The sequence below is a fragment of the Botryllus schlosseri genome, chromosome 13, assembly GCF_051294905.1.
Source record: "Botryllus schlosseri isolate E-star chromosome 13, Bs_hap1, whole genome shotgun sequence".
NCBI lineage: Eukaryota > Metazoa > Chordata > Ascidiacea > Stolidobranchia > Styelidae > Botryllus > Botryllus schlosseri.
Genome location: NC_137248.1, coordinates 16,183,032 through 16,205,240, shown reverse-complemented (window position 1 = coordinate 16,205,240; position 22,209 = coordinate 16,183,032). Strand labels below are relative to the sequence as shown.

The window sequence follows — 22,209 nt, the reverse complement described above, 5'->3', positions numbered from 1 at the left end:
GGATAAACAAGGCTGCAACTTATTTGAAATGTGAAATACTAATCACCACTCGAGGTTACCGGACCGCCTTCTAGCACAGTGGTGCTCAAACTCGACCACCTGAGTCACCCTGTCCACGCCCATACAGTGACGTACATAGCGCTGTTTATAAGCACCTCGCTGAAAGTACGAATTCAATATTTCTGAGCTCTCGCGGTGCATGGTTTCCTGAAGAATCATTATAGACCAGTGGTTCTCAACCGGGGGGTCCGCGAAACATTTTCAGGGGGTCCGCGGAACCTATAAATTGGAAAATGGTCGAAAGCTAATTTGAATTTCTTCCAATTAGGAAAATCGCGATGCAGTTTCGCTTCAAAACTTCAGGACTCACATCAGCAGAATGGTCGTCTGAGATGAAATATTCCACTGTGCAAACTCATTTTATTTGCCAGATTCCAAATCGAAATGTTTGCAAAAATCTATTCTCTCCTCTGATATATATGTATAGCCACTATTCCAGAATAACTTCAAGATTAGATGTTGGATAGAAATGACTAGGATGGACGTTATATGCTTCTCAAAAAATCTGTTTCTCAATTTTGATGTCATATATACGAAAAGGTGTCGTCGAACCGTTACACGTTATTATTACATTTGCCACCATTCGGCACCCATGCAGCCACTTTAATTTCAAGAAAGTATTTTTTGTTGCTGCTTATCACTAGCTTACAGTTAATATTCGCACCAGACATATTACGATGACCCGATAATTGAGTTCAATTTGAACTAAACATTTTTTTTTTGTGTGTGTGTGGGAGGGGGGGTCCGCGGGGGTCCGCGAAGACAAAAAGGTCGAGAACCACTGTTATAGACAGATATCGCAAGCGAAACATGTCAACTCCATCCTGTTCTACTCCAAAGGAGCCAATCAGTTCATTACCAACGTTTAAATGATGGGAAGAAACATTTGATTTTGATATCACAAAAGGAATGTAACTTAAAAGATACGTACAGCTGATATGAACGTTGTACGATATTGCACATCCGGTCAACATATTCTGAAGCATAAACTTTTCTGTTTATTGTAATAGCTAGTCATCGTCCCATTTTAATGAGGATATGGTACACCCCTAGACACTCCATGTGAGTGGTACATCCTTTCAAAATTTTGGTACACCTTAGGGTGTACGATACACCCGGTAGACGAGCCCTGACCTATATCATATGAATGAGACGGATGGAATTAATTATTAACGACCAATTCAGCAGTGTTTCGTTCCGTCTTGGACAACTCAGCTCCAATATCACATTCAACGGGTTCAAATTCACATTCATCCCTCAGATAACGCTGATCGCAAGCTCAGAGTATGTTCGGTTTACCCTCTGATGGTGTTCGTCCACCATGCCCATCTTTACCCCACGCGCAATTTCATCACTATCCTTTAAACATCCGATTCACAATCAAAATCATCCTTCCCGTAACAAAATAAGTCCGTATTAGCCTACAAGTTTCACGAGCGGGCTGAAATAGGCAGTGTCGGAAGGACGACTTATTCATTTATTTATTTCAGCTTATACTGCGCAGAAAAATCGTTAATGGTAATTCAAGGAAAATCAGGGTGCAATTCCTTTCTCGTGCCCGAAATCGCGACTTTGCTAAAAGTTGATGAATCGATTTTGTCATTAATATTGGTGCTTTCATAAGTAGGCTATAACCTGATCAGATATACCGAAATAGCTGATAGAATTGGTGTTTTCGATAATTTAGAACACATAATTATTTACCTTAGGTCACACGGTTCAGCAAATAGTCATGAAGTTCTCGCGAGTTCGATTCAGGCGGTCAATTGTTACTTAGTTGGAGCATGTTGTTATTTCGTAGGCTAGGCCGAAGAGCCCGGTAATGACGAAATCATATGACTCTCCGGACGATGCATTCCAGAATAAAGACACAACACAGGAACTGTCCGTACAGCCTCAGGCCAACGAGGACAAACCAAATAAAACACAGACGGCCAAAAAGCTACTCATAAAAAGGCCGCCTAATGCCAACAAAGGAGCAAAACCGAACGCCAGCTATGAAAGGGCGGCGAGACAACAAAATGGAAACAGAGTCACTACCAGAGAGGCCACAAGCAACCAAGCGAGAATGATAAAACCGAATATTAATAGGATTAAAAAAGACAACACACAAAAGAAGACAGTCAAAATCCTGCAAGACTCCCAAAACATAATCAATAGCGAAACTATTGAAAATAGCAGCGATTAACGTAAATGAATTATCAAACAGACTACAGGATTTGGTACAATATATACAGACATCGAATTTGGATATATTATTGATTCAGGAAACGCATATAAGATCGATAATGTGGATATACGTAACTGGGCAGCCGATATCGGATTTATTATCTACTTCAACACAAAGAACAAAGTGAGACAATATTCTGGCACTGCGATAATCAGGGTTGCCATCAACATGGACCCAAAAATAAGGACAGTCGAAAAATCAGATTAGCACGAAAAAGCGTTTCTGTACATACTTTGTATTTATACGAGACGAGGCGTGGCATATCACATTCCATACTTTTCGCCAGAAACAATCTGCTCCAGCCACTCCGTGTTATTAGAAGGTGCTTCATGGATCTCACGACAGCTCAGGCCTAGGTTTACCTTTACTCAGGGCCGAAACAGCACTTCGTCAGCCCCCCACCCCCCAAAAAAAGAACCTTGGTCTTTCCCCACTAGAGTGACAAACCAAACTCCTTCACCTCGTTGTGATTAGAGGCTTCAACCAAGATGGAAAGAGGCCGTACACCAAGTTTAGACAAAATCATTTTTGAGCGTATAGAGCAGCGGTTCTCAACCTTTTTGGACACGCGCCCCCCTTGGCGATGGTCAAACAAATCGTGCGCCCTGACCCCCCTTACATTTATCGTCGTGTCAAAAAGAGCACATCATCTATTTAAGAGGTAGGAAACCTTCCTGCTAATTATGGCCGCATTTCGATTACTTATGTAGCCTTAAGGCCGCATTCCAGGGCATAGCCGCAATGAACGATCTGGACGCAAAATACCGATGGTAAACTGTCCATATCCATTCCCGGTGAACTCCGGACTATTCTACTTTTCACAGCGGCCTATTGTACGCACCGAAATCGCGAGTGGCAATGTTATGAATAGTTGCTGGGAGTGCATATTGTCGCGCGGGGCGCGAAAATTTTTCAGAGCCGCGAATGAATTGTTGGTTCTTGAGGATTCCCATTCCTGCTCCAATTAAGAAGGGCGCTACTGTTGAATTGCGCGGAGCGCGAAGAAAATTTCAAGATTAAATAAAATCTCTCGAAAATTCGGGAGTGAATTGGTAATTGCAATTTGCATGTCTACGGCTGCCAGCACATACCAACTGAATTAGGCGTCGACGGCCGCACAATTTCCCTTCTACGGCCGCATGCGTCCGTACGGGATGCCCACCCCTGATCTAATAGTATACGTAAGGTATATCTTACGCCAATTTTGAATCCGCATTCCAGTTATTTAGTCTTTTACATTGCTGACAAACTTCCCCAAACTTGTTTGAAAATAACAAAAAAACATTGAAAAGGACATCAAATAATTTCAAGGTAGGTTGCACTGAGACTAATCCTGATGCTGGTAGTGACTACAGAGAGCACGACGTCGTTCTGTCCTGCCATGCTCAATTTGATCAGTTTTGGAAATGAATTAAGTTGTGTTGATTTATAGCCAAATTGAGAGCGAAACCGGGCAACCTATATTGCATCTGAGTCTGTCTTATAGGCAGTGCAGTTCGCCAGCTATCAACAACACCTACCTAGCGCACAGAGATGTAGGCTACTGCCAAAGCTATAAAGTAATGAATGACTTGTACGTAGGAATTTCACTAAATCTTCAAAGAATATCAAAAATTTGCTCAAATGTAGTTGAAGTCAGCCTATACTCCGTTGAGTGCGACTGCTGGAGTTTGAGTTTGACAAGCTTTCTAGAATACGAATTAAGTTTAATCTTCAATAATCGTCTCTTCAAAATGGTTGTGAAACACATGTTTAGTCGCAATTTATACAGACATTGAAAAAATTAATAAAATTTTCCCGCGCCCCCCCAGGTTGAGAACCCCTGGTATGGAGCAAGAACTCCAGTATCAATAATGCTTGTAGTCTTAATCCTGGCCGAAGAAAACTTATTTGCGATGTTGGAATATTGCTTTGAACAATTGCGATGTGCAATCGTTGGTAAGGAATGATTGCTGGTATTTTACAGTATGGAATGCCCAGGTACCCTCTGCAGCAGCTGCCTTGTAGTCTGTGGTCGTTGGTGCTGATCGACTGGTGGAACAATTATTCATCGACTGGCTCAAATTAATCATGATGACACACTTCTTGTGTTTTGGGGTATCAATGTGAGTTGAAATAGCGGTCTTTCCTATGGCCTCCAGGTTAATGTCACAATTGCAGATATTGCAATGTGCGAAACACTCGCTCTTTAAGCTTCGTTAGATACCTTTGAATTCTCTCTCATAATCGCCACGAAAAACGTTTTTACGCCTGCTCATTTTAACTAATCAGATTTATCCTTATTAGTAGCTAAAACTATGCGCAAGTGCAATATAATTTAGATAAATTTATCAATAAATTATAGCTTAACTACTTTTTAACCAATGTGTCGACTGCACTGCGTCTTTTTTCACTACTCAATATATGCTGTCTTCCCCACAGCTTGAGCTTATTCTGCTGTAGACCAAACAGCAGGAACCTGGTACTGCTGTTTACTGCTAAAATGACGTCCGCTGCGGTAGCTTTGTACAGACTAAACTGCTATACCAACCACTGCCTTAGCTATCTCACCACTTAGAAGTCAAATCTTATTGTGTGTACGTCACGAGAGTTCCTTTCATTTATGATGTCATAAAATCTCGACGCAAAAGCATATTTTGAGAATATTATGCAACACAGATACCAGAAGAAAACGATCGAAGTTCTGTAGTGGTTGAAAATAAGACAAAATAAGGACGCAAGTCGAAAATAAGGACATTTCTTAGAAATAAGGACAGTTGAGTTTTCTAAGACGTGGCCCTTCAAAATAAGGACAAATCTTAGAAATAAGGACGGTATTGCAACCCTGATCATACCTGTGATCACTAGTCGGCCACAGCAAGATTTTGTAACGACAATGCCAATGACTGTTTTCTTCAGAGAGAAGTGACGAAATCGATAATATTTCCCTCCGCCGAGAATACTCTCTCGTTTAATTACAATGCTGACTGTTAAGTCTAGACGCCAAGAGTTTAAACGAAAATTCATTGACCTATTCAACATTGACCAGAGTGGGAAATGCAGTTTGCAGATGCACTATTCATATAATTTGGGTCTTCGCGGAGACGTGCTTGAATAAGGCTCGATTTCTCTTGCGGATATGCCGATGACAATTACCTGATCGGGTCCTACCGACGTGAAATAGGCAGTGGCCGCTCGTCATATAAGGCAACTGGGGCATTGTCCCATCTAAAATGCTGTGCTATAACAATGATTTACATTTTGTATACTAGGGCGGAGCACGGACCGGAGACGGATTGGATATCCGGCCGGACTTTTTAGTTTTGCCTGGAGCCGGATCGGAGCAGGATCAGTACTTTTTTGATACGGCCAGAATCTTTATTAATAAGCATGGCTTTTGTAACTTAATTATTACCAACCATACGCAAGTAACCGCCAAGCCAGTGCGAAAATAAACGAGCCATATTTCAGGAACGTGGATAGCTATGACGTTGTTTGTAATTCGAGTTTGTAATAGACACTTACGTGACCTTTGACACGAACCAATCAGGTTGCAGCAGGATGTAAACAAAGAACAAGCCCGGGCAAGCTTACTATGAGCTCTTATGGGAAAAGGTTGAAAAATGAAGGTTTTAAGCAAGATTACGTTGAATTGGGGATGACTGGCCTTAATGAATAGTAATAGCGTAGAGCTAGTATGTGGTTGCAGCTTTTAATCTAGGATGAACATGAATGGTGGCAAGTACGCACCAGCGTGCTGTGTCCAAATGCACGGGTTTTTGACAACTTTTCTGATTAAGCGACGATTGTTGTATACTATACTATAGGATTGTGGTAATGCATATTTTGACGATTTCATAGGCTCCAGGTCTCGAGCAAAATTTTCAAGCATATCTCATGTTCAGAAATATATATACTATAAAATATAGCTGCTGCCACACATCACAATTTTTGTGTATTGATTATGAAACTTGAAAGCTATGGAGATTCTATCGAATTTATGGATTTGAGTGGAACAGCATCTTCTTCTAACACCGCGGAGAAAGCTACGAAGTATTTCATGGAGCGCTATGCACACGATTTAGGGATAAAGATTGAGGAGACAATCCACTCTTTTTAGAAGCAATATTCTAGTGAACAGCCAATGTTATGGCAACTTGCGGAAAAGTGAGATAACACACTCAATGGAAATACACGTTCTCGGAAAATCCATTATTGATTCGTCTTGCACTTGTAAGACAGGGTAAGTAAGGAAAAAGACATTTTTTCAGAAACTCCTTCAATAGATATTTTAACCATGATTTATTTTCATATTAGGTTCTGATATATGCTCTCATGCATATGCATTAGGGCTGTTCAAAAATCACCTTTTTTCCTGAATCTTGCTGGTTACTTGATTAAATTGTTAGGTTGCCTTAAAAAACGACGCACACCAAATTTGAATTCCTTCCAATCAATATTCGCGGATTTCGTAGAGTTTGAAAATTTTGAATTTGCCTGAAAATGCAAAAAAAAAATTTTTTCAAATTTTTCTGCCAACCCCATGAAATTGTTGCGCTGTCTTCAAAAACGATGCAAAACAAATTTGACTCAATTCGAAGCCGTAGAAGTGGAGTTATTTCAGTTTTTCTTTGATTATTCTGGGATTATCTTTGATTGGTGGATCATCCCAGAATTATCATCAAAAAACTTGAATAACTCCGCTTCTGCAGCTTGGAATTGAGTGACATTTGGTTTCCATCGTTTTTGAAGACAGCGCAACAATTTCATAAGGTTGGAAGGAAAATTTAAAAAATATATTTTGGGCATTTTTAGGCAAATTCAAAATTTTCAAACTCTACGAAATCCGCGAATATTGGTTGGAATGAATTCAAATTTGGTGTGCGTCGTTTTTTAAGGCAACATAACGATTTAATCAAGTAACCAGCAAGATTCAGCAAAAAAGTTTATTTTTGAACAGCCCTAATATGCATTGATTAAGACAATCCAGCACCTGAAGCTAAAAGGACTACATTGTGATTTGCATCAGCATCAGTGAGCTCCATCGTGATTGACAAGCAATCTCTCCACTGTACTCGCAACCGATCAACTCCTGCCACAAGGTAGATTTTGGTGTATCTGGTGTCTTCAGTTTTATAACATTCCATCAAACACAAATAATCCTAGAACATTTTCATCTGGAGAATTGTTCATTCAACAAATTGGGCATCTGAATGAGCTTCAATAATGCACACCACTGGAATATCTAGACATGCACTGTTGGTACAGACTGACAATGGAACTGAATTTGCACAATTGCCGAATATGTTGCGTCATTCATTTTTAATTTTCAATCTTGAATTAGAGTATGCAATTAGTCCATATATATTTGGTTAGTTGTGATACACAATACTGCATAGTATGACACCAGACAAAATTTTATACTCCTTGATTCTTCCGATCAGCTGTTCAATATGAATACGTTCTTCTGCCATCTTTCTTGTTGTGGAACAGTCTGGCTCAGGCATTTGGAGGTGTGTAAATCACATGCAGGAATATTTAAATCTAGATTCAATGTCTTGATTTCAGACTCAATGGTGAATCCCTTTTCTGCCATGATACCATTGCCTGGCTCACCATAGCTGAACTCCATCATTTTCTTACATTTCTTGTCGAATCCACATATTTAACTAATATTTCGATCTTAAATGCTCCCTGTAAATAGTTCCTGCACAAAAGTAAGTGTACCACAATCCATCAATCCTTTCAAAGTTGTATGTGATTTATGGACAGTCAATAATCATTCTAGATTTGAGAAATCATGAATGAATGCAAATGGTGCATTTTTAAGAACCACATATCTACATGGCCAAATCGCGATTTAATGAAGCAGTTACATATGGCTGACCCAATGGTTGAATACTATGCTTACAGCAATACTATAAATTTGACGTCAGTAGGATAAGTCGGGCAATTCAGAAAGAATTTAATGTAGTCTAGCATAAAATTTCAGCTTCTCCGCATCTTTTGACATTATGATGCTCCTCTGAGAACTGAACTTCACTAGCAATAATTGTCCGCCAATTTGTAATTTTCCTGGACGAGTTTACTGTTTTGTGCTTCTATACTTCTTCCAGAAATTTGATTTTCTTGCGTTTTATCCATCGACTTCCTCTTTCTGCAGCTTCATAAAAGATATCCATCAAGCCTGCACAAAATATATAATATGTTTATTTTACAGAGCAATACTGCTGTGCAGGCACCTATCAAAGCGTACTCGTCGACTCGTACAACGTATCACCGCTACCAATTTCAACTATTCGTCTCATTATTGAATATATTGTTTTCAACAATTTCAATACATTACACACCATCAAGCAACAAAACTGGAGTGGAATAAAATGAGACACACACCAAGTCGATTGTGGCATCAAGTGTGACTGCATTTCAGATTGGACTCATTTTGAAACACAGAATTGTTTCATCTAGATCAGTGGTTCCCAACCTTTGTGACCTATCGCCCCCTTTTCAAGGTCAATACCGATCATCGCCCCCCAAATTTTGTGTACCGAAAATTGGGCATACAAACCTGTAATCACCGGCGGGTTGACTAAAAAAAAGGGTTAAATTTTCGGCTCGCTGTCTAATTTGACACACTTTTGTAACTAAATTTCCGTGGGTTGACTAAAAAAAAATTAAAAAAAAATGTCAGCCGCTTGGACGCGTCATCGCCCTCTTCGCTATTTTCGCCCCCTTTGTCCATTTTCGCCCCCTTCGTCATTTTCGCCCCCCTAGACAGCCAAATCGCCCATGTTGGGAACCACTAATCTAGATTCTAGATTATGTCACGATTCAATATTTTTGGTACAATAATAGATATGTCATTTTCTTAATAAAATGAGAATTCAGATGACTACAAGGAAGTCCACATGCCTTTATCCAGATTTTACATTCTTCCATGCATGTCATTGGCTCTGGGAAAGGTAAAAGCGCACACCAGGAACGGTCTGGGTAGCCATCTCCATGTTACGCAGGCTATTAGCACAGTATTTATCCTGAAAGATACAATACACGAGCTAGAACAAAAAATGACGATTTCAGCCGGGAACAGATCATGTTGCCTAACATGTATCATATTAATATGATCATTGAATATGCAGACAAGTGTCCAGTGTAACAGTAATTTGCTAGATAATGATACAGACTGTAGACTACTATATACAAATGTCGATTCCATAAATAGAACGCATATAACGCCACATAATGGATACCACACATATCCTGACTCAATATTCCTCTAATACATTCTATTCGCTACGACAATCCTATAGTATACGACTAAGGATAATACAGCAATAGTTGCTTCATCCGAAAAGTTGTCGGAAATTCATTCATTTGGACATACCATGCTGATGCGAGCTTGCCATCATTCATGCTTATTGTAGGTTATAACACTGCATATACATACTAGCTCTACGTCATTACCATTCACCAAAGCCAGCTATTCCCAATTCAATGTAATTTTGCTAAAAACCCATATTTTTCAACCCTTTTCCATAAGAGCTCATAGTAAGCTTGCCCGGGCTTGTTCTTTGTTTACATCCTACTGCAACCTGATTGGTTCGTGTCAAAGGTCACGTAAGCGTCTATTGTCACATCTACAACAGTTCATTTCGAGCCGTAGATCAGGAAGACAATGCGTATTTGAAAACTGCGTTTTGAAATGAGCGTCGCCATGTCTGCTATGCTCTTTGATTGATCAACGTATCCAACAATTCAAGATTTCGAGTCAGGTACATAGTGAGTGATATTTGTCGCCGGCGTGACAGTAACTTATATTTGATGATTTTGAGAAGAGGGCATCCGAGCCGCTAAACCTGAACACGACATTGTCATTAGCTCTTAAAGACATGTTTATACTGCCACGAGAAATAATTATTCTGGCCGTGACGAAAATTGACCAACAAGTCGCTGCAGTATTTATCAATTCAGTACAAAAATATATATTTGGCAAAGAGCCATATATGGCTCGCGAGTCATGGGTTTCCGACCACTGCCCTATATGTATGATGTAACAATGGTATCTGTATCTGAACTATGTTCCTATCCAATGCCTTGAGCCAACTGTTGTCAGTCTATGTCGATTTTGACGGTGTTTCGCACCATGATAAGTCTTAAAACTTGGCATGATACGTCGTGATGGTGGTATCTAACATTTTCTCAAATTTCAGGGCAGCTACTCAGGATTGAATATGAAATTTCGTTTCCGAAATCGAGTGTGTCCTGATCCGTCATGTATCGCAAACACCTTTTACTCAAGAGCCGGTATTGGTCTAATGATGTTAACGATGTTCCATATCGAGATCGGTCATGAGATCTGGCACACTATGTTATGATTCAAATATCAAACGGGGTGCCAAGTTTTAAGTTTGACACTAGATGACGTGGGTGGTAATTTCAATTTCTAAGTCTCTTGAATTTAGCAATGCCCCATACCGAGATCGGGTATGAGATTTTGCACGGTATGTATAGATCCGCGGTTGTTAAACAGGGGTACCTTGGTACTATGGGGTACGAAGCACCAAAGTAGGGAGTACGAGATGCAATGTTCAATTGTACGTTTTTGATTACGGGTATTATTTCGCAATTTAACATAAACTGGAATACTAAAGGCCGGATTTCTTCAGACTGAAAATTTTCTTCGAGGTTCACGCGAATCCCTTTCAAGAGCATTCTTACTTTCAATTTGGGTATGTCATTTCTTCCGACAAAGTAAAAGTAGGCTTATAATTAAATATACAACATGAGTTGCGGAAATGTTTCTAGCCTTGTTCGTAATTATGAGAGAATGGTGCCTTGAGGCCGTTAGGGTGCTTTAGCCGAAGGGTGTGGAGCCTGCTCGGGCGGGACTATCAAACGCCTGCATCTCGGCGGTGACCGTAAATTTCACGCCATAACACGCCAAGACCTGTGACATTTCGGTGCACTGTCGGCGGTGATTTACACTTGAACCCTAAAATCACAGCACATCGGTGAATCCTTCGATATTAATATCTCCAGTCGCTGAAATGTCTTCTGTCCCTGAAATCCAAACAACTTGTGTTGTGTCTTGACAAAGTGCTGTTTCGATCCCGGATATGGGGTACGAAAAACATTTCATGACAGCTCAAGGGGTACGAGCACTAAAAAGTTTAGGAAAAACTGATTTAGATTCTAGTATAGAACGCTGTGCCAGGTTTCAAGGTTGACACTCAATGAATAGGCCGCAAATAGTAAACGTTTGACACGGCTTTCAAACGTTTACAAAAGTTTCAAAAAGATGTTCAAAATAACGATGGGAATATGGGTTATGTATTTTCATGATCAATTTAAGCTGTGAGGCATGGGGACTTGAATTAACACGAACTAAACTGCAGAGGGAGTGTTATCATGACGTATTATCGCGGAGCTGGCAAACATGTGATTCGCTACTGCCCGACATGGCATGCAAACATTCTCATCTTGGCGATACACGCATCATGTTGTCATTTTATTGCAATTATAGCATTCAGACCCAGTTCACTGATTACCGACAACGAAAATACTACATGCGCACATACCCGACGCTTCATATTGCATTATACACAGACGCGTGTCGCGTTGGGATACAGCCGGCACGATTTGTCGCCGAGTGACGTAGGGCATTTTTTTCCTACACGAACATCAGCTCGCCCGCCGCGAACGTGTCGATGCCGCCAGACAACAGCGCGAGGTCTTACAATGGCGGTTTGTAATCGTAGTTGAGGGTGCGGTGTTAGTTGAGTTCGCGGATTAATCGCGGTTAACTGATGTTGAAGCAAGAACATATAGCTATAGCGGAGTGCCGAAAACTGAAGCAAGAACATATAGCTATAGCGGACTGCCGAAAACTGAACTTTGCATGCTAATTTATAATTATGCTTCGTATAAAAACATAGTTCAGGCATACGGTTACTTGATAGACCGTAGTTTTCTGTCGGTCATATCGTCAGCCGTAGTTACATGCGTGATTTTTCGAGTATAGTATTCATCTGTTCCTTATTAATTGATGGCATGTGCAAGTATGCTTCCTTATCCACAATGACATGTCTGACCATCACCAATCAGTGTTCCTTGTGAACATGTCATAAATATTAGTGTTTGGTAGAATGCAGATTTCTATTGATCATGAGGTCGTGACATGCACACAGCAAACCGTGGACTCTAATAGGCTCAATAATTTTCTACTCTATTGAAGCAGCTACAGTTCAGTATGCCTAAATGTCGAAGAAGACACCGATTACCGTAGCTTACAGAAGGAGATGGACTGCTGCGACCAGGTTAATCAAGCAGGCTTGAACTAACAAAAACGATGAAATTTTACAGTTTGAAGATATTAATAGACCAGTATCAAGTAAGTGTTTAATTTTATTCAGTTTTGGATTTGAGTTTCATGAATCACATGGTATTGGCATCATAATGTTTGTGTGATGTCAATTTTCGAATCAAGCTCTTTTCTCCCAGCCAATAAGATGAAATCTTCTGCTCATTCTTACAATAGCTCCCAGTCCAAGTAAACATTTAATCATTCTCATGCCTGTTTTAATACATGAATTACTTTATCAACAGATGGCCGTAACAGTACAATGTTGGATCAATTTGAGGATGTCACTCCATTGCATGCAGAAACGGCTGTTCCTGCCACTCTTTCTGATTCAACTCCCTATGAGAGCTCGGACACGGATGACCGCCCAACAATTATGTTATCTGATGTTTCATTGTGTCTGCCTCAACTTCGAAGCAAACTTCGCAGTTCCTATCCAAGAAAAAGCGGGGAGGTCTGTTTAATTACAATCTGAAAAATAAGTCGATACGTGACTATGTATTTCTTTCTTCAGTCACCTCAACACAACGACGTCCCGAGAGGCACCACGTAGAGACGATTTTGGAAGGTTTGTTTAACATTTTGTACTCCCGAGATGTTGCTTGCTTTGTAAAATTATTATGTATTTATTATCAATTGTTTATCCATTTCCATAGTGTTAGTGCCATTCCAACTTGTATTTTCTGCAGATATTGATGATTCTGACAATGAAGCAGTTCCTGCTGATACTTATATTCATTCTCAACCATTGTCTGCCATATTCATTCTCAACCATTGTCTCCCTCAACTTCGAAGCGAACTTCGCAGTTCCTATCCAAGAAAAAGCGGGCAGGTCTGTTGAATTACAATTTGAAAAATAATTCGATATGTGACGAACTGACGATGTCTTTCTTTCTATAGTCACCTCAACACCAAGACGTCCCGAGAGGCACCAAGTAGAGACAACTTTTGAAGGTTTGTTCAACATTTTCTTCTCCTGAGGTGTTAACTTGCTTCGTAAAATTATCAAATATTCATTATCAATTATTAATTATAAGGGGTCGAGCTTTGAGACATTCATGGCCATGTCGTTACACAATAATTGATGATTTTAATGTACGTTTGTCAAATGTGCGGTATAGATGACTTTTAATTTTATTTAGAAATCATGAAGAAAATCTTGATTTGTGTGCGAACTATCTCGGAGAAAGTAGATGAAAATCAAGCGTATCTCGTTCGACAAGATGTTGGAAAACGTATGCAATCGCAGTCAAGCACGCAGAATTTTGAGTATTTAATCAAAAAACCTGCGACTAGTGATGATGAATTAAAAGGCATAGATGAGGAACTTCAGCAGGGGGAGCAAAAGTTGCCGCAGTAAGTAGCTGTTATAATTACCAAACCCATTAATTTTCGATATACAATTGCCAACATTTTTTCCCAGCTGATCAAGTTGAATGACTCTCGGTGTAGTTTTTCATTCACTGTAAAAATACTGTTACAACTAGAATTGGTCATGGTATAATTTGACAGAGGGCTGTTGCCACCTGTTTTTATAATTTTTTCTGGATTTCTTGGTTTTCCAGGTATCGTATATTTGTCGTTGGTTGGTGGACAAACTGTGACCGCTACAATTCGAGGCGTGTTGGACATAATTGCAACCAAGTTTCTACTTTCTCAGTATTCCAAAGACGGACAAAAAGGAAAGCATAAGCATCGCTTCAAAGACCATGAAATGATCTATAGCCTTCTGATATGTGAGTATTGAAGTTAGAGCAACGCTCCCAGACAGTACAAGGTGTAATTAACTTAGCTCCAACCCTATCTTCTTGTAGCTATGTGCAGAAAGACCCACAGCAAAGTAACGGAGAAAGAGAAACGCACATCGGTGAAGTCTTCAAGTCCTACCCTCATTATCTCAAGAAGGTACAGTTTGCTGTTGGTTAATCATTCTGATATCTCTCGGCTATAAAAAAAAATCAGTCATAGGTGCTGGTGCATTAAATTACAATTATTGTTATGATGCGCATTCATGTTGGTGTCATATCTTATTTAGTAACAATCATCATTTTCTTGTGTGCCTTGATTTGTATTTAGACCCTGTGTTCTGTGATCTACTCTCCTTTGTTTATATGCCCTCTGGATAGTAGTTGCATGGTGCTTGCTTGTCTAAAGTAATTCTGCTGAACAGGATTAAATACATTGGATTTTTATTACAAGTTCTTCGTATAGGTTTACTGTCCTACCATGACCTAGAATATAACAATGAACTTCTTGCAGCAATCATCAAGACCACAGGATGGACGCACTACTCGTGAAGAATTCGCCGTGGATGAGGTATGCATTTTTCAAACTTGGTTTTAATGGGACTCGTGAAATCATCCAGATTGAAATAGTGAGAAATTTAACACTGTTGATCCCGCAACACCATTTCTTACATATTCTCAGCATGGGATTCTGTTTTTTTTTGTTTAGCTGTTCCAACACAGCTCTTGTACATTAAATTGATGTGATATAGTGCTAGCTAGTCATCTATTTTTGACTTACCAACTGTGACTTCTTTATTTCAGGAATGATAGATGGTGTGCTTTGATGAGAAGAAAGAGGTGGAGTAGTGAGCTTGAAAGTTACGTTTAATAGTCTCAAAGAAGACGTCATACAGTTCTTGCATCCAAGTGCCACCTTATAAGGTGAACAGCGGACATCCAGGCACCATGTACTGGTGTAATTGCCTGCATTTAACCAAGAATGACATTCCTGCTACCTTTGCTCATTTATATTTCTACTTAGGAAACCTGTAAATAAGTGATTTTGCTGACATCGGCTACGCAGTTTTGCATTTCTTTATTTGTCAATATGGGAGGGTTACCATATGTCCTCTTTGAATGAGGATTTGTACTTTTTTAAAGTGTCCTAGCAGGACGCCCAAATGTCATTGTCCACGTTTTGAAAATTTTGCGTAGATGTATGTTAAATTTAACTGCGATAAAGCAAGCTCAAGTACCGGTTAGGTGGGTCTTACAGGAGTTGTGCCAGAAAAACGACCTTTTGTTTTAGTCATCTAAATGAATATTCATAGACTAAATAAATATTCATAGAAAGTGTGTAATTCGGAAGTCGAGTCGGAAAGATGACCTTCTTATAGTCAACAAACTACAAACTCGCAAAATGTTTACCAATTTTACCGGATGTTAACTGCTGTATTGTAATTCCGGAAATTTTTATTAAGTGTCCTCTTTTCAGATTCCCAAAATATGGTAACCCTACAGTATCGTAAATGGGCTCACTGTAAAGTGTTTAAAGATTTTACTTGTGATGGTGCTAACACCGGCTACGCAGTTTCTTCATTTTTTATGTATCAATATCTTGCCATTAGCTTGCTGCCAAGTGTTTCTTCAAGTATCCCTGCTTCTCCATTACTAATGTCCTGTCTATCTAGACACATCTAGGTATAATCCAACAATAATTGCTAGTCAAATTTGTCGTAGCTCTGCTGTCTAAGGGGGTAAATCGTTGTTGCAAAAGTAGAACTGCAATATCCAAGGCATGTTAAATTTACTTGGTACTTGAAACTAGTAGTTGAAAATGAAGGCATTGAAAGTGCTTGAGCTGGTAGTTTGAAAACTTCGATTCGGACCAGGTGTCGCATTCTTTTAGCAGTTGTTAAGTGGTAGCCACTTTTGAAATTGTTGCTTTAGTGTTAGTGACTAATATGATGCTACGTCGACTTTTCGAGAATATATAAATTCAGTTGCTGACATTATTGTTGTTATACTGATTAAATTGTGACAAGTCATTGTGAGAACGACAACCGTATTTCACAAAACTAATTTAAACATACAAAATCCGAAATGAAAAAGTCTGTATAGTTTTTCCTAATAGCACGTGAAGTAGAAGTGGTATAACATCACCTCTAGAGTAAGTAGTGCAAGTAGCCAAACCCGAGTACTAAAATCAACGGTACTTACTTTAACACCTTTGGTTAATGATATTTGAATTATTGACGTAGTATATTGCTATGTTGGTTATACCTTGATATGTTAGTCCTGTGATTTTTGTTTAATTGCATGTATTCTGTAATATTAATTATACCTCCGAGCTCAGTACCTCAATTATACAAAATTGCAATATTGGTGTTGGAATATTTTGCACAATGCTTGCCTTCCACTCTTTGCACCATTTATGACTGTGTGTAGAACTGGGCCTAACGACTTGTATCTTTTATTGGCAATAAACTCATTGTTCCTGAAGTATTGTGACTCGGTATTATTGCATTAAGAGCTCTAATTTGAAAGGCAGCATTTAGCAACGTGGTCAGGACCAACGTGGTTAAGGTGTCGTTTCAATTACGTCATCAGAAACGTCAGCTCATCGCTACCTTTTGATCACAGAATGTCGCAATGGTAACGTGAGCGCCAAACGTTCAACGTTCCATAGTTAACGTAATCGTAACGTGACAGGCGCGTGATCTTGTTTGCGGGGGGGTAGTAATTTCGTTATCGAGGTCGAGTATGGTAGAGGTGTCCGCTGATCTGGCATCTACCAACAGCAGAGGTATCAACCAAGCGGCCCGCGGGCAGTTTCGATTTTGAAATATTGTTAGATATTTCATATCTGTCACAGTTTGCCGAAATTACCAAGAATCTGTATTTATTCTTTCGACTTTCCGATACTTTAATCGTCTTGCTATTACATTGCTGGTTACGACCATTATGACAGCAGTTACTAAGGTGTTTTGATTATCATGTCGGCTATGACGCTGCTTACGGAATTAAATTATGCGAAAATGAAGAAATGAAACTGCTGAATGTGACTAAGAGGTCTAGGATGCGTATAAAAGTAGTGTATGCAATGACATTTAAATTACCTCGTAAACTTGACTCTGAGTCACGAGTAACCTCGTCACCGAGTCAACTAATGACATTTCACGGAAGCTATACTCGGGTCAAATCAAGTCGGGATTCGAATCATCCTAGAAATGGAAGATACCGAACGAATGATTCTGACAACCAAGAAATTCTAAATCCAATTTAGATATTATATTTATATCTTCGTTGGATCGCAACCGTCCGTCCACTCATCCCGATGCGTCTTCACAGCTGGCGGTTCAAAATCACAAAAACTGGAAATAGTCAACACAACAATTTCAGAAGGGCGAACATATTATTTACAAAATCAGCGCTCACTAGATACGGATTGGCAACTTCGAGAAAGGAATATCACCATTCCATACGCAATCAGCAAATAAAATAATTCATATTTACAATGGAAAGCGATAGATGTTGCATAGGGGCTTTTCGCATCGCGGAACGACCACGCGCCGTATGCCCGGATTAGTAAATGTTCATCGCCAGATAAACCCTTCTCTTAGTAATATCTCTGATTCAACACAACATATTGTTGAATAGTATTTTCATGTTGAAATGAACCTGCATATTTTATGCTGACACTCGTCAGGGGTAATCGTCAGCAACTGCGAGAGAATTGAAAAGAACATTGTACATCAACAATCGTATCACAAATAGGCCACCAGCATGAAATTCCGAATAAAAGCGGGTTCAATGTACTATTTTTAGATGATGCACGAACTCCTTTTTTTGACATGACACGGCCTTGGCTGGTGTATTTGATAAAATTCGACTCCAAGGCACCCAAATGAAAGTGTGAACGACCCCTCCCTGTCGCCTCGATACTTTTTTTTGCACAAGCTAGATTATCCAAGAGACAGATGTTTGCCAATGGCGGAATTTGTGGCCTTAGATTGCTCAGCATCAAGCTTGAGTGGATGAGTCAAGGGTGAGATTTTCACCGAGCGTGCCGCGCGTGTTCTAATGAATCTAGGGACATGTTGTTTATGCGTTACTGCACACGAATTGACGTACTGCCGACGTGGCCACAATCACATTAGAATTTATATTTGTTCACTAGATTACTTTGTTGGAGTGCAGAAAGCACGTCTTCACGTGTTGCAGGGAGCAGTAGCGTTGTCATAAAAATCACGGTCTTCTTCTCTGTGTCGTAACACTTACTGGCCGCTGAAATCAACTGCTTCTCGAAGCGGGTGGAAATAGGACGAATCCGAAATAAATGGATATAAACATCTTTGGTTGTTCGCTCGGTAGGCTGTGTAGGATTTTCTGTGTTAAATTGCGTTTATTTCCTCTCTATGCCACGGTTGATGACGTGTTTAGGGTAACCATTATCAAGTAAGATTTTGCGGACGTTGTCAAATTCTAAGCAGCATATTGCACCACGACAACTACTGCGACGGTAATGAGGCCGAAGACGATCGCCGATATGTTGAGAGCTCTCGCTGTTTTTGCTTTCGAAAGCGCTCTTTCAGGATCGACGTGCCTCAACCCGTTCGCCTGCAAAACCAGAACACTAGTGTTCATATCAAATTACGATGATATGTTACGAAGTATTGTTCACAAAATACCGCTAAGCATTGAGACTAAAATAAAAGTAACTGAATATAAGACTGATTGAGCGCTCAGCACCTGTAACTGCGGATTTGATACCTCATTGACCGCTACGCTAAAATGGTCCATAACAATGTTGATTTCCAAATTTGGGAACTATAACGGTAGGATCTAGTGTTCTCGCCGACATTTTTTCGTAAAATGTAAGACAAGGCAACATCGTTCGTGGGCCCTCAACCAACATAGGGCGTTTACTTAAACCCTTATTTCCTCAATGTTTAATTGTGGTTTGAAAATATTGAATTGTTTCAGTCACGCCAGGCTGCTCGAGGATCAAGTACACCTACATACATATAGTATATACACAACTCTCAAGTATGTGTCTCATTAGCAGTTTCCGATTCCAAAAAGGAAATTCAGATGACTACGGCAAAACCGGCTCGAATATAAGAGATATGGATTGGAGACTTTGAATTGATATCATGTTCTTTGATGACATTAGTTCGACAACGATATAGGAATTTTTGTAGACGCCCGAAATCGCTTATATAGTTGTATGTTCAAGTGGTTTCAATCGTTCACCAGACTATTAAATCGCATGCTGTAATGTAAAGGACTGAATATTCCAAGTAGGGTTGCATTTAACACAAAAATCAATTTGAAACAAACATGTTTAAAACAAGGCCCTTGTTTAAAACATATATTTTATTGTTTTTTTAAGCCATGACGTCACGAATATTCAATTGTGACGTCATAGTGAATCGACATGGACAATTGAAAATATAAGATAGATATACCTCCTTTGACGAAATATCTACATACTATTGCTGCTGAACCGACTGCATGGGCGTTCCGACCATCCCATATCGTATACGTCGGCTATATCGGGTGGTAATCGTCCTTACACACATACAACATGTTTATGGTAAGTATTTACGCAATTGTGGCATAATTATACAACTTGAAAAAAAAACCAATTTTTTTGAAAAGGCCATTGTTTTAAATGCAACCCTAATTCCAAGCACGTCAGTTGGGATTAGTATTTTCCTTCATAGGTATCGTTGTTTACTAGCCGACCTCTCTCAGGTCGTGGCGCAAAAAGATCCTTCTACACATTTTTCATCGATTATAACAGAAAACTTCAAGTGTCCGAGTCCACGGGCAACGACATGAAGTATTACGCGGAATAATTTAAATTGTGATGAATGCACATTTGTATACCTGGCTCGAAAAAATCATTGCGGTTATACCCAGAATCCAGCAGCAGCAGAAAGTGGTGAAAATTGAGAATCCCATTTCATCCGGCACATACAAGGCAGGCGGAGCCTGAAAAATGAAGACACCATAAATGCATAGACATATTTCTGCAGCAAAGAGGGTACTGGATGTGGCAACAGTCGCGAGCAAAGGTCAAATCAGTAGTAATATATATCAAAAGGTAAGATTATAGTCACTGCAATATATGACACGAGACCACGAATTCGGCGACGGCCCAAAGAATTAGCGGGTTAACTAAGCGGTTATAAGTTGTTTACGAGAGGTTTGGTCCGTCACTATGCTGTTTTACTATCTGTCTACGGTTCGTCCAAGTAAGATATCTTTCCACGTGGTCAGGTCACAATTTAAGTCATTCATTTATGATGACCCAAATAATAGTGGAAGTGTCATTAAGACGCAATATTACAGTGCTCTTCAACCTTTTTCGTCGTGGTACACCCTTTTAATTTTTATTCGAAACTCGTACACCCCTGACCACATAACACGCTGATTTCGTAGAAAGCCTTAATCCAGGAACGTTCAACCCTTTCGTTATTCACGGCCTTTTTCGACTATAGATGCATAAGCCTACAACCGCCGTGGCATCTCGACGACATATACTCCCGATAAATTAGCAGCTGGAAACTTGGCACCGCGGATAGCCCTTGCGTATAAAAGTTTTTAACTGTGCCGGAGGCATACTATGTATATATGCACCACATCGGGAGTTTAAATGCTAGGAAATGCCACCAGTGTCAAACTAAATTGGTTGACAACATCATTCAGTCTGTGGAAAATCAGGGTTATATATTCATGATTGGGTACGCAGATTTCCTTGCAAACAAAAAAAGGTTAGCTAATCGCCTTGGCGACTTGTTTCTTCTCACATTATCCATCTTAAGACGCAGGCTATCTAGCCCCTTCTCACCACCTGATCCGCGTATAAGCGGTGTCTTACAAAAGCCTAGAAGTGGGCCGTGCTACAAGTCGGCAGATATATAATCATAGCATGGAATATCCACCTGGTGTAAATGACTATTGCAGTCGAAAGCACCGCAAAGGCCACAAACAACGACAACGCCGGCTATATAAGTAGCTATCGAGTACCGAGCGAGATAGTGTAATGGTTATGCGTCCGGCTTCTCGAGCGGTAGGTCGTGGGTTCGATCCCCGGCCGGGTCATACCAAAGACTCGAAAAATGGTATCCGCAGCTATCCTGCTAGGCGCTCAGCAATCACTGATAGCATGGAGGAGAAAAAAAACGGGGGCGCAGACTAGATGACCTCATGGGGCCGTATCGCAACTCCGTCGCCAAAGCATCTCGATGGTGCAGGCGAGAAAGAATATCATATCTCTCTCTTTCTATCGCATATCATAATTTAAGGTAGGTATGTATGGATAATAAATAACAGCTACAACAAGACCGGAATGTATTTGCGCCACATTACGTATTGGCCGTCGCTACTATACGATTCATACTGCAGTGTCGGCTCGGTTTCCGAAATCGATAGCGCGTTTCACTGAGCTGCGAACCTGCGATCGTCCGATTGTTAACCGTACGATGGAAAACCGCACGGCAAAAATCGTGGCCGGGAACCGTGCGCGTGCGTGTGTGAATGAGCCTTTCGCGAATAGTGATTGAGGAAGATTTGATTGTGCGTCACCTGACTTATTGTTTCTCTGCGCTGCCACTGTACGTAATAGGGATGGTGCGAACGTGAGGTTCACGTTCACGTTCATAAACGAACCTTGGTAGGTTTAGCACTATGAACCTTTTTCATATATTACAATATTCACTTCATTATAACATCTTTAGTACAAATTTATTGCATTTCAACTGCCAGCCACTGTATGCATGACTCTGGCAGCATAAAAAATCAACACTAAACGAGCATACACCTTGACAATCTCAAAAATTGAT

General features: G+C 40.0%; 2 protein-coding genes and 2 long non-coding RNA genes across 7 annotated transcripts in view; 2 read left to right on the top strand and 2 right to left on the bottom strand.

Moving 5' to 3' along the window:
• Positions 1–22,209, bottom strand: part of LOC145453247 (uncharacterized) — a 71,354-nt gene that overhangs the window by 42,070 nt on the left and 7,075 nt on the right. The window lies entirely within an intron of this gene.
• On the top strand, positions 5,783–8,665 carry LOC145454530 (uncharacterized). The gene is made up of 3 exons (XR_013920154.1): positions 5,783–6,512; positions 6,587–7,371; positions 8,490–8,665. It is a non-coding gene; the product is annotated as an uncharacterized LOC145454530 (long non-coding RNA).
• LOC145454531 (uncharacterized) lies at positions 8,333–9,368 on the bottom strand. The gene is made up of 2 exons (XR_013920155.1): positions 9,182–9,368; positions 8,333–8,456 (listed from the first exon to the last, which is right to left on the bottom strand). It is a non-coding gene; the product is annotated as an uncharacterized LOC145454531 (long non-coding RNA).
• LOC145453246 (uncharacterized) lies at positions 12,149–15,705 on the top strand. 4 transcript variants are annotated; one of them, XM_080331242.1, is made up of 8 exons: positions 12,149–12,659; positions 12,875–13,083; positions 13,144–13,197; positions 13,772–13,985; positions 14,195–14,365; positions 14,444–14,534; positions 14,889–14,945; positions 15,179–15,705. In XM_080331242.1, the coding sequence occupies exons 4-8, from the start codon at positions 13,949–13,951 to the stop codon at positions 15,243–15,245; spliced, it is 423 nt and encodes a 140-aa protein (XP_080187368.1). In that variant the 5' UTR covers positions 12,149–12,659; positions 12,875–13,083; positions 13,144–13,197; positions 13,772–13,948; the 3' UTR covers positions 15,246–15,705. The 4 variants fall into 4 exon arrangements, with proteins under 4 accessions (XP_080187368.1, XP_080187366.1, XP_080187367.1 ...); XM_080331240.1 differs by lacking the exon at positions 15,179–15,705 and having other exon boundaries at positions 14,889–15,172; XM_080331241.1 differs by lacking the exon at positions 15,179–15,705 and having other exon boundaries at positions 12,149–12,665; positions 14,889–15,172.